The sequence below is a fragment of the Garra rufa genome, chromosome 10, assembly GCF_049309525.1.
Source record: "Garra rufa chromosome 10, GarRuf1.0, whole genome shotgun sequence".
NCBI lineage: Eukaryota > Metazoa > Chordata > Actinopteri > Cypriniformes > Cyprinidae > Garra > Garra rufa.
In genome coordinates, this window is record NC_133370.1 from 19,557,762 (window position 1) to 19,573,743 (window position 15,982).

General features: G+C 33.0%; 1 protein-coding gene across 1 annotated transcript in view; it reads right to left on the reverse strand.

The window, feature by feature from the left end:
- astn1 (astrotactin 1) overlaps positions 1 to 15,982 on the reverse strand; it is a 344,209-nt gene that overhangs the window by 26,959 nt on the left and 301,268 nt on the right. The window contains exons 25-27 of the mRNA XM_073849391.1: positions 14,954 to 14,976; positions 14,678 to 14,811; positions 14,422 to 14,573 (exon numbers count right to left, since the gene is read on the reverse strand). Of these exons, the coding sequence (XP_073705492.1) occupies positions 14,422 to 14,573; positions 14,678 to 14,811; positions 14,954 to 14,976 (309 nt within the window). The remainder of the gene's footprint in view (positions 1 to 14,421; positions 14,574 to 14,677; positions 14,812 to 14,953; positions 14,977 to 15,982) is intronic.

Genomic DNA, 15,982 nt, shown 5'->3' on the forward strand with positions numbered 1-15,982 from the left:
AAGTAAGAAAAAAGAAAGTAAGAAAAAAGAAAGTAAGAAAAAAGAAAGAAAGAAAGAAAGAAAGAAAGAAAGAAAGAAAGTCAGTGAGAGGCAGAATAACAACAAAAAATCCGGTAAAACGCATTTCAAAAAAGTTATAAACTGATTTGCAATTGAATGAGTGAGTAAAAGTAAAGAAAGAAAGAAAGAAAGAAAGAGAGAAAGAAAGAAAAAAGAAAGTAAGAAAAAAGAAAGTAAGAAAGGTAAGAAAAAAGAAAGAAAAAAGAAAGAAAAAAGAAAGAAAGAAAGAAAGAAAAAAAGAAAGTAAGAAAGAAAAGTAAGTAAGAAAAAAGAAAGTAAGAAAAAAGAAAGAAAGAAAGAAAGAAAGAAAGAAAGAAAGTAAGAAAAAATAAAGAAAAAAGAAAGAAAGAAAGAAAGAAAAAAAGAAAGAAAAAAGAAAGAAAAGTAAGAAAAAAAGAAAGAAAGCAAGTAAGAAAAAAGAAAGAAAGAAAGAAAGAAAGAAAGAAAGAAAGAAAGAAAGAAAGTCAGTGAGAGGCAGAATAACAACAAAAAATCCGGTAAAACGCATTTCAAAAAAGTTATAAACTGATTTGCAATTGAATGAGTGAGTAAAAGTAAAGAAAGAAAGAAAGAAAGAAAGAGAGAAAGAAAGAAAAAAGAAAGTAAGAAAGTAAGAAAGAAGGAAAAAAGAAAGAAATGAAGAAAGTAAGAAAAAAGAAAGTAAGAAAGGTAAGAAAAAAGAAAGTAAGAAAAAAGAAAGAAAAAAGAAAGAAAGAAAGAAAGAAAAAAAGAAAGTAAGAAAGAAAAAAAGAAAATAAAGAAAGAAAGAAAGAAAAAAGAAAGAAAAGTAAGAAAAAAAGAAAGAAAGCAAGTAAGAAAAAAGAAAGAAAGAAAGAAAGAAAGTCAGTGAGAGGCAGAATAACAACAAAAAATCCGGTAAAACGCATTTCAAAAAAGTTATAAACTGATTTGCAATTGAATGAGTGAGTAAAAGTAAAGAAAGAAAGAAAGAAAGAAAGAGAGAAAGAAAGAAAAAAGAAAGTAAGAAAAAAGAAAGAAAGAAAGAAAGAAAGAAAGAAAGAAAGTCAGTGAGAGGCAGAATAACAACAAAAAATCCGGTAAAACGCATTTCAAAAAAGTTATAAACTGATTTGCAATTGAATGAGTGAGTAAAAGTAAAGAAAGAAAGAAAGAAAGAAAGAGAGAAAGAAAGAAAAAAGAAAGTAAGAAAGTAAGAAAGAAGGAAAAAAGAAAGAAATGAAGAAAGTAAGAAAAAAGAAAGTAAGAAAGGTAAGAAAAAAGAAAGTAAGAAAAAAGAAAGAAAAAAGAAAGAAAGAAAGAAAGAAAAAAAGAAAGTAAGAAAGAAAAGTAAGTAAGAAAAAAGAAAGTAAGAAAAAAGAAAGAAAGAAAGAAAGAAAGAAAGAAAGAAAGAAAAAGAAAGTAAGAAAGAAAAAAAGAAAATAAAGAAAGAAAGAAAGAAAAAAGAAAGAAAAGTAAGAAAAAAAGAAAGAAAGCAAGTAAGAAAAAAGAAAGAAAGAAAGAAAGAAAGAAAGAAAGAAAGAAAGTCAGTGAGAGGCAGAATAACAACAAAAAATCCGGTAAAACGCATTTCAAAAAAGTTATAAACTGATTTGCAATTGAATGAGTGAGTAAAAGTAAAGAAAGAAAGAAAGAAAGAAAGAAAGAGAGAAAGAAAGAAAAAAGAAAGTAAGAAAGTAAGAAAGAAGGAAAAAAGAAAGAAATGAAGAAAGTAAGAAAAAAGAAAGTAAGAAAGGTAAGAAAAAAGAAAGTAAGAAAAAAGAAAGAAAAAAGAAAGAAAGAAAGAAAGAAAAAAAAGAAAGTAAGAAAGAAAAAAAGAAAATAAAGAAAGAAAGAAAGAAAAAAGAAAGAAAAGTAAGAAAAAAAGAAAGAAAGCAAGTAAGAAAAAAGAAAGAAAGAAAGAAAGAAAGTCAGTGAGAGGCAGAATAACAACAAAAAATCCGGTAAAACGCATTTCAAAAAAGTTATAAATTGATTTGCAATTGAATGAGTGAGTAAAAGTAAAGAAAGAAAGAAAGAAAGAAAGAAAGAAAGAAAGAAAGAAAGAAAGAAAAAAGAAAGTAAGAAAGAAAGAAAGAAAGAAAGAAAGAAGAAAAAAGAAAGAAAGAAAGAAAGAAAGAAAAAAGTAAGAAAGAAAGAGAAAGAAAGAGAGAAAGAAAGAAAAAAGAAAGTAAGAAAGAAGGAAAAAAGAAAGAAATGAAGAAAGTAAGAAAAAGAAAGTAAGAAAGGTAAGAAAAAAGAAAGTAAGAAAAAAGAAAAAAAAGAAAGAAAAAAAGAAAGTAAGAAAGAAAAGAAAGTAAGTAAGAAAAAAGAAAGTAAGAAAAAAAGAAAGAAAGAAAGAAAGAAAAAGAAAGTAAGAAAGAAAAAAAGAACAGAAAGAAAGAAAGAAAGAAAGAAAAAAGAAAGAAAGCAAGTAAGAAAAAAGAAAGAAAGTAAGAAAGAAAGAAAGAAAGTAAGAAAGAAAGAAAGAAAAAAGAAAGAAAAGTAAGAAAAAAAGAAAGAAAGCAAGTAAGAAAAAAGAAAGAAAGAAAGAAAGAAAGTCAGTGAGAGGCAGAATAACAACAAAAAATCCGGTAAAACGCATTTCAAAAAAGTTATAAATTGATTTGCAATTGAATGAGTGAGTAAAAGTAAAGAAAGAAAGAAAGAAAGAAAGAAAGAAAGAAAGAAAGAAAGAAAAAAGAAAGTAAGAAAGAAAGAAAGAAAGAAAGAAAAAAGTAAGAAAGAAAGAGAAAGAAAGAGAGAAAGAAAGAAAAAAGAAAGTAAGAAAGAAGGAAAAAAGAAAGAAATGAAGAAAGTAAGAAAAAGAAAGTAAGGTAAGAAAAAAGAAAGTAAGAAAAAAGAAAAAAAAGAAAGAAAAAAAGAAAGTAAGAAAGAAAAGAAAGTAAGTAAGAAAAAAGAAAGTAAGAAAAAAAGAAAGAAAGAAAGAAAGAAAAAGAAAGTAAGAAAGAAAAAAAGAACAGAAAGAAAGAAAGAAAGAAAGAAAGAAAGAAAAAAGAAAGAAAGCAAGTAAGAAAAAAGAAAGAAAGTAAGAAAGAAAGAAAGAAAGTAAGAAAGAAAGAAAAATAAAGTAAGAAAGAAAAAAAGAAAATAAAGAAAGAAAGAAAGAAAGAAAGAAAGAAAAAAGAAAGAAAAGTAAGAAAAAAAGAAAGCAAGTAAGAAAAAAGAAAGTAAGAAAGAAAGAAAGAAAGAAAGAAAGAAAGAAAGAAAGAAAGAAAGAAAGAAAGTCAGTGAGAGGCAGAATAACAACAAAAAATCCGGTAAAACGCATTTCAAAAAAGTTATAAACTGATTTGCAATTGAATGAGTGAGTAAAAGTAAAGAAAGAAAGAAAGAAAGAGAGAAAGAAAGAAAAAAGAAAGTAAGAAAGAAAGAAAGAAAGAAAGAAGAAAAAAGAAAAAGAAAGAAAGAAAGAAAGAAAAAAGTAAGAAAGAAAGAGAAAGCAAGAGAGAAAGAAAGAAAAAAGAAAGTAAGAAAGTAAGAAAGAAGGAAAAAAGAAAGAAATGAAGAAAGTAAGAAAGGTAAGAAAAAAGAAAGTAAGAAAAAAGAAAGAAAGAAAGAAAGAAAAAAAGAAAGTAAGAAAGAAAAGAAAGTAAGTAAGAAAAAAGAAAGTAAGAAAAAAAGAAAGAAAGAAAGAAAAAGAAAGTAAGAAAGAAAAAAAGAACAGAAAGAAAGAAAGAAAGAAAGAAAGAAAGAAAGAAAAACGAAAGAAAGAAAGAAAGAAAAAAGAAAGAAAAGTAAGAAAAAAGAAAGAAAGCAAGTAAGAAAAAAGAAAGAAAGAAACAAAGAAAGAAAGAAAAAGAAAATAAGAAAGAAAAAAAGAAAATAAAGAAAGAAAGAAAGAAAGAAAGAAAAGTAAGAAAAAAAGAAAGCAAGTAAGAAAAAAGAAAGAAAGAAAGAAAGAAAGAAAGTCAGTGAAAGCCAGAATAACAACAAAAAATCTGGTAAAACGCATTTCAAAAAAGTTATAAACTGATTTGCAATTGAATGAGTGAAATAAGTATTTGACCCCCTTGACTTAGCAAAACCCTTGTTGGTAATCACAGAGGTCAGACGTTTCTTGCAGTTGGCCATCAGGTTTGCACACATCCCAGGAAGGATTTTGTCCCACTCCTCTTTGCAGATCCTCTCCAAGTCATTAAGGTTTCGGGGCTGACATTTGGCTTCTCGAATCTTCAGCTCCCTCCACAGATTTTCTATTTAGTTCTGGAGACTGCCTAGGCCACTCCAGGACCCTAATGTGCTTCTTCTTGAGCCACTCCTTTGTTGCCTTGGCCGTGTGTTTTGGGTCATACCCATCCATGACTCATTTTCAATGCCCTGGCCCTGCCCTAGTTGTCCTGTCCCCTTTGCAGAACTTACCTACATCTTATGGCCTGAGGGTAAGTATATTTTAAGCAATATTACATTTTTGGGTGAACTATTCCTTTCAAGATGTACTGATGTAAAATTTCATATTAAACACAAACAGAGTTATTGGGTGGAGACATCCCCAGCAGCACATGTTGATGGCTCCTGACATTTGAAAAACATGAAGGCGGGCCTTTATAGCACAGTTCAAGCCATTTCTGCTAAATCTGTAGCTCAGAAACCGTACATCATAAAACCATCTTCCTGGATAGAAACCCTGAGGCCCTTGAGTTTCTATAACAGGTGGAGACAACATGTTTTTATGATTTGGGATGTTATGATTTGGAACTGCAAGTATTAACGCACTATAACGTGCTCACAGGATATTATGTCTATGGGCTCACAGTGGAAATCTGGGATTTAAAATCAAATTAAAACTTGGAAGTAAATTGAAAGTCTGGGGTCTGTAAGATTTGTAAAAAAAAAAAACAAAAAAAAAAAAAAGGAATTAACATTTGTGACCCTGGACCACAAAACCAGTCTTAAGTCGCTGGGGTATATGTGTAGTAATAGCCAAAAATACATAGTATGGGTCAAAATTATTGATTTTTCTTTTATGCCAAAAATCATTAGGAAATCAAGTAAAGATCATGTTCCATGAAGATTTTTTGTAAAATTTCTACTGCAAACATATCAAAATGTAATTTTTGATTAGTAATATGCATTGTTAAGAGCTCAATTTGGACAACTTTAAAGGTGATTTTCTCAGTATTTTGATTTTTTTGCACCCTCAGATTCCAGATTTTCAAATAGATGTATCTCAGCCAAATATTGTCCTATCGTAACAAACCATATATCAATAGAAAACTTATTTATTGAGCTTTCATATGATGAATTTTGTAAAATTTAACCTTATGACTGGTTTTGTGGTCCAGGGTCACATTTAGTTTAGCAAGGATGTGTTAAATTGATCAAACGCTAAAGACATTACGCATGTTACAAAGAATTTCTATTTCAAATAAATGTTCTTTTGAAATTTCTACTCATCAAAGAATCCTGACAAGAAATAAAAATAATTAAAATGTAAAAAAAAAAAAATTCTGAAGAATGATGTGACACTGAAGGCTGGAGTAATGGAATAAACATTGTCAAACACACATAGAGTACATGTGCAAAGTGCAAATGGAAAAGCACCCACCCAAACGAATAACACAGAGTTAAATGCCTGCCAGAATGAAATGTATGTGCACACCCAGACACACAGGTTTGTGGGAGTCTGAGTGAATCAGTGCAATCAGTGCCAGCTTCCGCAGTGCACCTGCTCAGGCTCCAGAACCTGACCCCACTCGCAGACACAGAGTGAGATCATCCTCCAGGAGCCGTGCTACGGAAAATTCCTCAGGAGTGAAACTGTGTCTTCCACCTTTTCGGGAAAAACATTGCCTTGTTTTGCCTGCTGCTTGGAAGTGAGGTTCCTCTACTTTACTAGGGGAAGTGTGGCACCCGGTTCTTTATGCCACCCGTGGGAGAGAGCGTGTCTGTTTATGGGTAGGATGTTATGTCCCTATGACCCTTGAGTAAACCCGGCTGTTACTTGGCGATCAAAGTCCTGACATCAGTCTGGCGAGGAAAGCTGTTTGTTTTCACAGCGTGTCTGGTTGGGGTGAGATGACTGAAGGCAGACTTCCCATTTACTCGGTTCCCACACCATGAGAGAGAAAAGCAAATGCTATGATGTCACGTTGTGTGCCTGATTCCAATTAAGTGCTCTATTAGCATGCAAAGACTCACAGTGTGTGCTATTGCTATATTATCAATGGGTTCTCACTTCTAAGATGTCCAGTAAATACTTAAAAATTCCAATTAGAGTCTGTTTTTACAGGAATAGTTCAGTCACAATGAAAATTCTGTTATTGTTTGCTCACCCTAAGACAAAGGTAAAAGGAGCCACAAGGTAAGCTGAGCCACATCTTGTTTCTAGGCAACCATACACAAAATAAAGCACCGGACATCATTTTCAGGAAAGAGCAATCATTTCATTGTATATGTGGTGAAGAAAATAATATGGTAAATGTGGTTCATGCTATTTATGTGTACAAATCTGATTTTTCTCTTTCCAAGTGAATTCCGTGCATGTTCACAGTTACAATGATTTACAGAACACTGACGTAGGAGCATTTTTAGACACTTATGAGTTCACTCTCTACTAAAAACTAGAGAGCTGGAAAGCTACAAAAAGTATCTTAAGAAAAAGCCATAACGACTGTATTACAAGCCTTCTGTAGTCATATGAGAAACAGATGACAAAGCTTTTGTTAACTGATATCTTACTCTACAGTCAAGGAGCAAATCAGTGACTTAAGCCTGAGAAACAAGTCAATCAGATTCATGAACATTTTTTTTTTTGTGAGCTGATTGAGCCAGTTCACAAATCAAATGCTTTAAAATTCTCCACATATTTTCAACATAATTCTCCAACATACAATTCAACATATAATTTGTGACCCTGAGCTACAAAACCAGTCATAAGGGTAATTTTTTAATTAAGATTTATACATTATAAATAAGCTTTCCATTGATGTATGGTTTGTTGGGATAGGACAATATTTGGCTGAGATACAACTATTTGAAAATCTGGAATCTGAGGGTGCAAAAAAATCGAAATATTGAGGAAATCGCCTTTAAAGTTGTCCAAATGAAATTCTTGGCAATGTATATTTCTAATCAAAAATAAAGTTGATATATTTACGGTAGGAAATTTACAAAATATCTTCATAGAACATGTTTTTTACTTAATATCCTAACGATTTTTGGCATAAAAGAAACATTGCTAATTTTGTATGTATTTTTGGCTACTGCTACAAATGTATCTGTGCTGCTTAAGAGTGGTTTTGTGGTCCAGGGTCACAGAATAACAACTAAAGCTGTGCTTCTGTAAAATAATGAAAGCAAACAGGATGTGCTTTCTGCCGTCTCGGTCTCTGTGAACTCTGTTGAAACTTCAAAACTCTGTGTATACTTGCCTTACAGACAAAAAATATTTCTACAGAGAGTGAATGTCTACTTTTAAAAGAACCAATTCAAATAAAAAACAAATATTCTCAGATTATGTAATCTGTATGAAACATGCATACAGGCACTGTTTATCAATACATTACTAAAATATATTATTAGGCTATGTAGGCAAATTTCAATATTGATGTTTAACAGATGTTTTTTTCACTTTTGACCAATAGGTGGTGCTGTTACTAAATTGATGTAGCGTGGCCAGTGTAAGATGACAATGGCACATACAAAGTTTGGTGTCAAAGCTTTGCAGAGATACAGCCTCAGACACAGTTTGGCATCATTCCAGCAAATTCGTTGAGCTGTTACACAGTAACCGTTTATTATATTGACACGAAATCCATTACTTTTTGCCAGCATTATCTGAAGATAATCTGAGTCAAATTTGGTGAAAATTGGACCAATGGTCTAGGAGGCATATGAAAAAGTTAGTTTTTAACATAAATCAAAATGGCAGAGAGGAAGTTCGTCTGACTATGGCAAAATTGGTATCTATGTTCTCGTCATGACCCAAGGAATATATTAGGGTTGTGCCGATAGACGATAGTATCGTGTATCGACGATAGTCAGAGATATCGCCTGTTGCTGATGCCTTTGACGATAGTAAGACGATTATTATTATTATCCGTCAAAAAGGCACCGAACTTTAGCGATGCAGCGCGGAGAGTCTGTTCTAAGATGCCTCAGAAACTTGCCGTCGTATAAACACAAGCATAGAGTGGCTGCGTCGCGCCGCAGATGTGTGCAGTGAAAATGGGTAAGAGATTTATTCATCATACATAGATTAAGTGTAGACTTAAGTGTAGACAGTCATTAGGATAACAGAGGTAGTAAAATGTGGTTTAGGCTGAATGAAATACGATATATCAGAATCCGTCTGTATATAGGAAACATAGACATTCACCTCAGTAACATCTGTACGCGTTAACAAGAATTACGATGCGATAAAATGGCGCTAAACATACGCACGTGAATTACACGGGCACCGTTTCTCATCATTCTATTTGAACTGAACTACAACATGAACTGATGACAAAGATCAGACATACAGCGGTAACATTATCACAATATGACGGGTATAGAAAGATACATTCATTTACATTCAAGCACGCACATTTACCACTCACTGAAGATAGCAGAGAATGAAACCGAAAGTAAACTTGAACCTCTCCGACAGAACTAACGTCACCGTCAGCGCTCTGTACACGCACAACTGTGTCAGTCACATGAACTACCCTTAATCGAATAAGGAATTTATTACATATTGACACATTTACATATTATCAAATAAATTAGCACGATAGTATCGTGTATCGGCGATCTCACAGGCTGACGATAGGACGATATGAAAATTGAGCATATCGCCCAACACTAGAATATATTTCATTACAATAGGCTAATAAACTCAAAAGTTATTATTTTTGAAAATTTCATTATTTAAAGTTTTGACCACAAGGTGACGCTGCTCCAAAATGTTTTGAGTACCATCAGGGCATGGTGCTGAAGAAACAAACTGAGTTTTGTAATGATACGCTAATGGCTTACATGGGTAAATTATAGTTTGACTCGGCATGCTGCACCAAATCTAAAGAGATCAGTTTTGGGATATTTGGCCAAACCATTCAGAAGTTCTAAGCAAAAACAGCCATTTTTCATATCTCCTGACCACTAGGTGGTGCTGCGCCAAAACTGTGCAGGTAGCCTCAGGTCATGGTTATTATAGTCTCAGCCTCAGACGTCACGCCCACGGAACGTTGGCTAAACGTCTGATGCATATGGTACGCTTAACTGGAAACACTTCAGGAATGTCGAAGTCGTCATCTGATTAGTCGAATTTGACCGGATTTCCGGGAGACGCGAGTGTCGCGTTTATTTTCGGTCCACCGGGAAACAAAGCGCAGACTGATTTACTCGGCGTTTTGCTAAAATGTGCTTATGCAGACGCCATTGTTGTTATACACATTTGCGACGTTCGCAAACAAATTACTGACTTACTGCTTGTTCTCCCTCTTATTCGTAATCTTTCAATGCTGGTTATTTCAATGACTGACTTGTTGCACGCCAGTCTGTTGTTGTGGGGGCATTTCTACGCACAGAAACGATCAAACGGTCTTATGGGCAGGCCTTGGCCAATGAAAGCTGCCACGAATTCCAGACCTTCAGCCGTCAATTTGAAGGTCTGGCTACGCGAGACCATGGTTATTATAACACACACCAAGTTTCCAAGTCTCCAAGTCTCAATATGCCGAAGCACAATTTGTTCACACATTATTTGTGAACGGTTTGACTAGTTAACATGAATTTGGTGCTTGGCCCCTAATAAGAAAATAAACACTGGGACATTCTCAAAATATCTTCTTTTAAGTTTCAGTGAAAAAAGCAAGTCATACAGGTTTAGAATGACATGAGGGTGAGTAAATGACAGATTTTTCATTTCTGGGTGAACTATCCCTTTAAGTGAACAAATTAAATGGCAATTTGTTAACAAAAACGTCTGCGCTTTGCACAGCTATTAGCACAGACATGTCAAACAAATCCTGGTAAAACATAAACAAGGGATTGCAATGACTTGTAATGTGGGTAGCAAGTTACAGCCTCTGGTTTTCTGCAGCAAATGAAGGACAGCCTTGTACGAGATGAGAAAATCCCTCATATGTTTCCTATGAGCGCTTAAAAATTGGATAAGGTTTTATAATCAGTTTGCTTGTGGAGTACATTTAGAACCTTCCAGGAAAGGCTGAAGAGTTGCTGGTTCTGGCCACCTTTTAATCAGAGGCTTGTAAAGAACAAGACGTTACCTCTGCGGATAAAGAGGAAAATACAGAAACACCCATATGAATCTGGCTTGCAGTAAGACCTGTGCGATCATCTCCTCATCAATCTCATTTTCACAATTCCACATTTGGACTTGATATAACATGATGTTCTTTTCTGCTTTAACAGCCACGACGTGTCTGAAGTCTAACTTGGACCGGGCAGCAACAGAGGTGGAGGAGGACAGTCAATGGGCATGCCTTTGAAGTAAAAGAGGGGAATGGATGAAGATAGAGGAACATATAACAGGGAAGCCAAAGTCTGTCATGGTGCAAACAGAGTTTGGGACTCCGCACTATATTTGGTAAAAGCACCGCTAAAGTGGGAGGACATGTGTTCTGCATCAGTCTCTTTTATAGAGCTAATGATACAGGTGTAAGCCTGAAATCATTTACATATAAACAAGGGCGTAGTAACCATTACAACAGGCGAAATGATCATTATATTTCAGGAGTTTCATTTTGCTTGGCTGCAGTTCCAGAATAGCCTGCCACATAAAATGACCTAAAGACCAAACAGAAGCACTATCCAAGTTAAAAGTTGAAAACTACATTGTCAAAGAACAACCAGCAAATCAATTCTCTCTCTTAAAATAAAAGTCAGTATGATTTTTTTTTGTGTTTAAAATATTTAACAAAAGTATTTTAGGCTCACCAGGGATTTATTTGATCAAAACATACAGTAAAAAAAAGTTTAAAATAACACCCACTATTTCTCTATTTTCAATTTTTAAATATTTTAGAATGTATTTTATTCCTATAAAGGCAAATCTGAATTTTCAGAAGCCATTACTCTAGTCTTCAGTGCCACATGATACTTCAGAAATAATTCTAATATGCTCAAGATATTATTAATAATAATAATGTTAACTCACAATTCAGACTTTTTTTCTAGGAATTGCATGATATAAACTCGCAAATGTGATTTATAAAGTCAGAATTGCAAGTTGTTAACTCACAATTCTCGCAAATGAGTTTACATCTCCTAATTCTGACTTTTTTTCTCAGAATTGTCAGATATATATTCACTATATACTCATTATTGACTTTTTTCTCGCAAATGCCAGTTTGTATTTCACAATTATTTTCACACGTATTTCTTTGCAATTCAGACTTTTTTCAGAATTGTCAGATATGAACTCGCAATTATGGGAAATGAAGTCAGAATTGTGAGAAAAAAACTATTTTTTTCTTGCAAATGTTTGTATCTCGCATTTGTGACTTTTTCCTCAGGATTGCATAATACAAACTCACAATTCTGACATTTTTTTTTTCCAAGAATTGCATGATACAAACTCACTAATACGATTTATAAAGTCAGAACTGCAAGATATAAACTTGCAATTTTGACTTTTTTTCTCAGAAATGCATGATATAAACTCGCGATTGTGATTCATAAAGTCAAAATTGTGAGATGTAAAGTTTATATCTCGCAATTCTGACTTTTTTTCCTCAGAATTGTCAGATATACACTCACAATTCTTGTTTTTTTTTCCAAGAATTGTGTGATATAAACTCACAAAAATAGTCAGAATTGCGAGAAATATCAATAGTTTTTACATCAGACTTTACATCTCACAACTTTTTTAAATCACAATTGTGAGTTTATATCATGCATTTCTGAGAAAAAAGTCAGAATTGCAGGCTTATATCTTGCAATTGTGACTTTATATCATGTGATTCTTAGAAATAAAAAGTCAGAATTGCGAGGTTCTATTATGCAATCCTGAGGAAAAAGTCAGAAATGGGAGATACAAACTCACATTTGCAAGAAAAAAGGTCAAAAATTTTTTTCCTCACAATTCTGACTTAATTTCTTATAATTGCGAGTTCATATCTGACAATTCTGAAAAAAAAGTCTGAATTGCGAGAAAATAAGTCAGAATTTTGAGATACAAACTCGCATTTGCGAGAAAAGTCAATTGTTTTTTCTCGCAATTCTGACTTTATTTTTCACAGTTGTGAGTTCACAAATGCGAGTTTGTATGACTTATTTTCTTGCAATTCAGATTTTTTCAAAGAACTGAGATATAAACTTGTCAAAAGTCTAAATTTGAGGACAAAAAACAACTGCTATGTTCTCAGAATTGTTTTTATCTAACAGTTCTACTTAATAACTCGCAAAAGAAGATGTTTTTTTTTAACACAAGCAAAACCGAGAGAGACAGGAAGGTGTGGTCGAATAGAATTAGAACTTGTCACGCCCTAATTCAAACCTACATCCTCATGGTTCCCACAAAACACACCCAAACCTAGATGCACCAGATATATTTATTTACACTTTTAGTCTTGCACTGCCAGTAGTTAGTCCCTCTGCATTGGCAGAGATTGACTATTCTTTTCAGGGAAGGAAATTGGTAGCAAAAGCGAAGTGCCCTAGATATAAAGTTTCTGGTGTTCATCAAGGTTATTTAACATATGATCCTTTTGCTTCATCCTGAAAGGCTTAAATCCTAATCATTACCAGAATCAACTCTTGCCGCGGCTCTGCCCTTCTCCAGCTTCAAGGTGGTCTCAAGTTCTCATTGCATTTACAACACTTCACAGTTTAAGCCGTGAGCAGATCAATCAATCACACGATATGTCTGACACATACAAAACAGAGCATTTTCAGCGAGCCACATGTGTGTCTTACGTCTATATAGAGCACAGCAAGGCCTTCTGAAGAACCATTGATCATCTGTGTGAAAAATCGATTTCAACTCTTGCCTAAAGTGGAATAAAATCTGTGGCGCTGATATAAGAGCACAGTAAGTCCCAAGTACGAAGACCAGGGGGACTCGAGAGGTGAAAAGCACAAATTTAGAGTTAGAGGCCCTAGGCAGAAAGCGTAAGTGTGTCTGAGGTGTGCTCCTATTTGGCATGCCAGGGCCTTCCAGGTTAGGACATATTCATTCTGCTCAACAAACCCTGGCAGAACAACATCATGGACTTCATCCAGGATCACACCATCTGATAAATAAGGCTTAGAATGAACATACATTCACCCTGACTGGGGTGAGAGTTTTTGATGTTCATGGAGAAATCCCATGTGATGTCCATTATGCCCAGGATAGAGATGTGAGGCACATATTGACTTAATATTCACCTCAAACTGTTTCATTCTTTCAAAATTACACAAATACATCACTGTCTAGAATCTAAAACAGGAGGGCATTTCAGATCATGCCGCAGGTTAAATCAGATTATTAATTATTTAGAGGCCAAATGGGATACTTTATCCAAAACTTCTCAACACAATAAAGCAGAAAATACTCTTACAATTTTCACAGCCTATAACGAATGATCAACTCGTGCTGAATTTAGACTACAACACTCTATCTTGGTCTCATCTGACTGATCCCATGACACAAATGAGCTGTTATTATTACGCTTTTTGGCAAACTCTAGATGTACCTTGCTTGTTCTTTTTAGTAATGGCTTATTGTGTGCTTCCCTCCCACATGATCCAGTTGAATAGTTGACCTTTATCTGAATCTGCTACTGAACTATGAAGCTAAATCAAAGTGATCGTTGGCTTCTCTCATGGTTTTGTGCTGAATGATCATGTCTAGTTTCTTTGCCTGTGTCTTCCATCCCTCGATAATAGGACCAATGGTGTCAACTGGAACGTCCACAATTCTCTAAATTGACACATTTGTTTTACTTTACCTCTGAAACGGTCTTTAGTCTTCATTTTAACAGCCGTCTCTCAGATTTACAACCCTTAACTGCAGGGTTCTTCTTAATAAATTGTGATATTTTAATTCACAGGTAGAGGTAAATTCTGAGGTAACTATGTTAGGGATTTTATTGCACAATCAAACCCTCTGCATGAGAGGAACTGAATATCTTTATAAAATATTAATGCATTTTTATTGCGCTTCAACATAAAATACAGCCACATTATTTCAGTTTGTGGTTTGTGGAAATTCAATTTAAATTAATTTAGATTTCATATATTCATGTGCAGTCAGTTACCATCATCACCAAATAAACCCTGGCAGGATGATCAGGACCCCAGCGTGAGGCAGAGAGATCTTGTATCACCCGAAGGGGTTTAATTTGCGCTAATGAGTAGCTGAATGTACATTATCCCACTTATTACACAGCTGTTTCTCTTATTGTAGAAGACAATATGTATTTGTATAAGCTCATATCATAATTTACCTACCTGTCTCAACTTTGGAGTGATCAGTCCGCTCTGTCACCTTCTCTTGACTGATGAGGTAATCAACAATTCTCACTCCGATTGGTGGCTCTGCATGATTCCATTCTATGATAACCAATGAACTGCTTGGCTCGTATGAATGGGATAGCTTGAGCCTGACAGGAGGATAAAATCAACGTTCAGGACTTAATGTCTGACCAAGATTTGAACTTCTACTTTAAAAACCTCACTTTAGAAATAGTCAATTCTCTAAACTTACATAGGTTGAGGCAGAGGAGCACAGGTCGGGAGTCCATCTGTGCCAAAGGCATTAGAGTCACATCGACACCAGTCATCAATAACATCACCTTTAGCTGAACACCACAGTACACTCATCATGGCCTCCTGGAGAGCCTACATGAAAAGACAAAGATGCAGAGCATGTTATATTAATTATATATATATTAATTATAAACAATGATTATAATAATCACATTTATATAACACTATTTTCACTCAGTGAGCTTTACAGAAGAAGTGGGGAAATGTACTCTACCACCACTAGAGTGCAGCATCTACCTGGATAATGCATATTTGTTCAGAACACAAATGATTTAGAGATTAGGATTGTGATGAAAAAAAAAGGAAATTTTTTTTTTTATAAAATATCACCTGAAAAATAATTTATTTTAAAATAATTAAAACTTATGTATTTATTAATAAATACATAATTTTTGTTTTTTTTTTATTATTATAATTTTTTTTTGTATAATTTATTAATTTCTATGTTTTGCTGTAATTTATTTTGGCGGAAAGGGCCAAAATAATGTAGGACTAATATATATGTGACTCAACTGTCTCCACAGGAAAAAATATTATAATTAAAATATCATTAGAAATACAATTTATTTTTAGATAATTAAAAACTGTTTGAAAAAAATTCATTTATTTGTTTGCTTTAATTTATTTTGTCGGAAAGGGCCACAAATACATACTCCACTGTCATATATATATGTGTGTGTGTGTGTGTGTGTGTGTGTGTGTGTTCAAGTAATTATATTTAATTAATTTTATTTTCTTTTAAAATGAACTAACATATTTCTATGTACGCTTTAATTTATTTGGGTGAAAAACGGCTAAAATAATGTTTTAGAGATTAGGATTGTAAAAATTTTTTTTAATGGGAAAATGGTTATAATTAAAATAACTATTTGAAATATAATTTCTTTGTAAATGAATAAAAACTGTTATAAATAAATAAATAAATATTTTTATGTATGATTTAATTTAATTTGGCAGAAAGGACAATATAATTTAACACGATACATATGTGACTCCACTGTCTATTTATATGTTCAAGTAATCATATTTAATTAATTTAATTTTCTTTCAAATTAATTAACTTAAAAATGAATGAATGAATGAATGAATGAATAAATAAATAAACAAATAATTATATGTATGCTTTAATTTATTTTGGTGGAAAGGGCCAAAATAATGTTTTTGAGATTAGGATTGTAATTTTTATTACAATTATTATAGATATTATTATAATTAAATTAATGTTTAATTAATAATTAATATT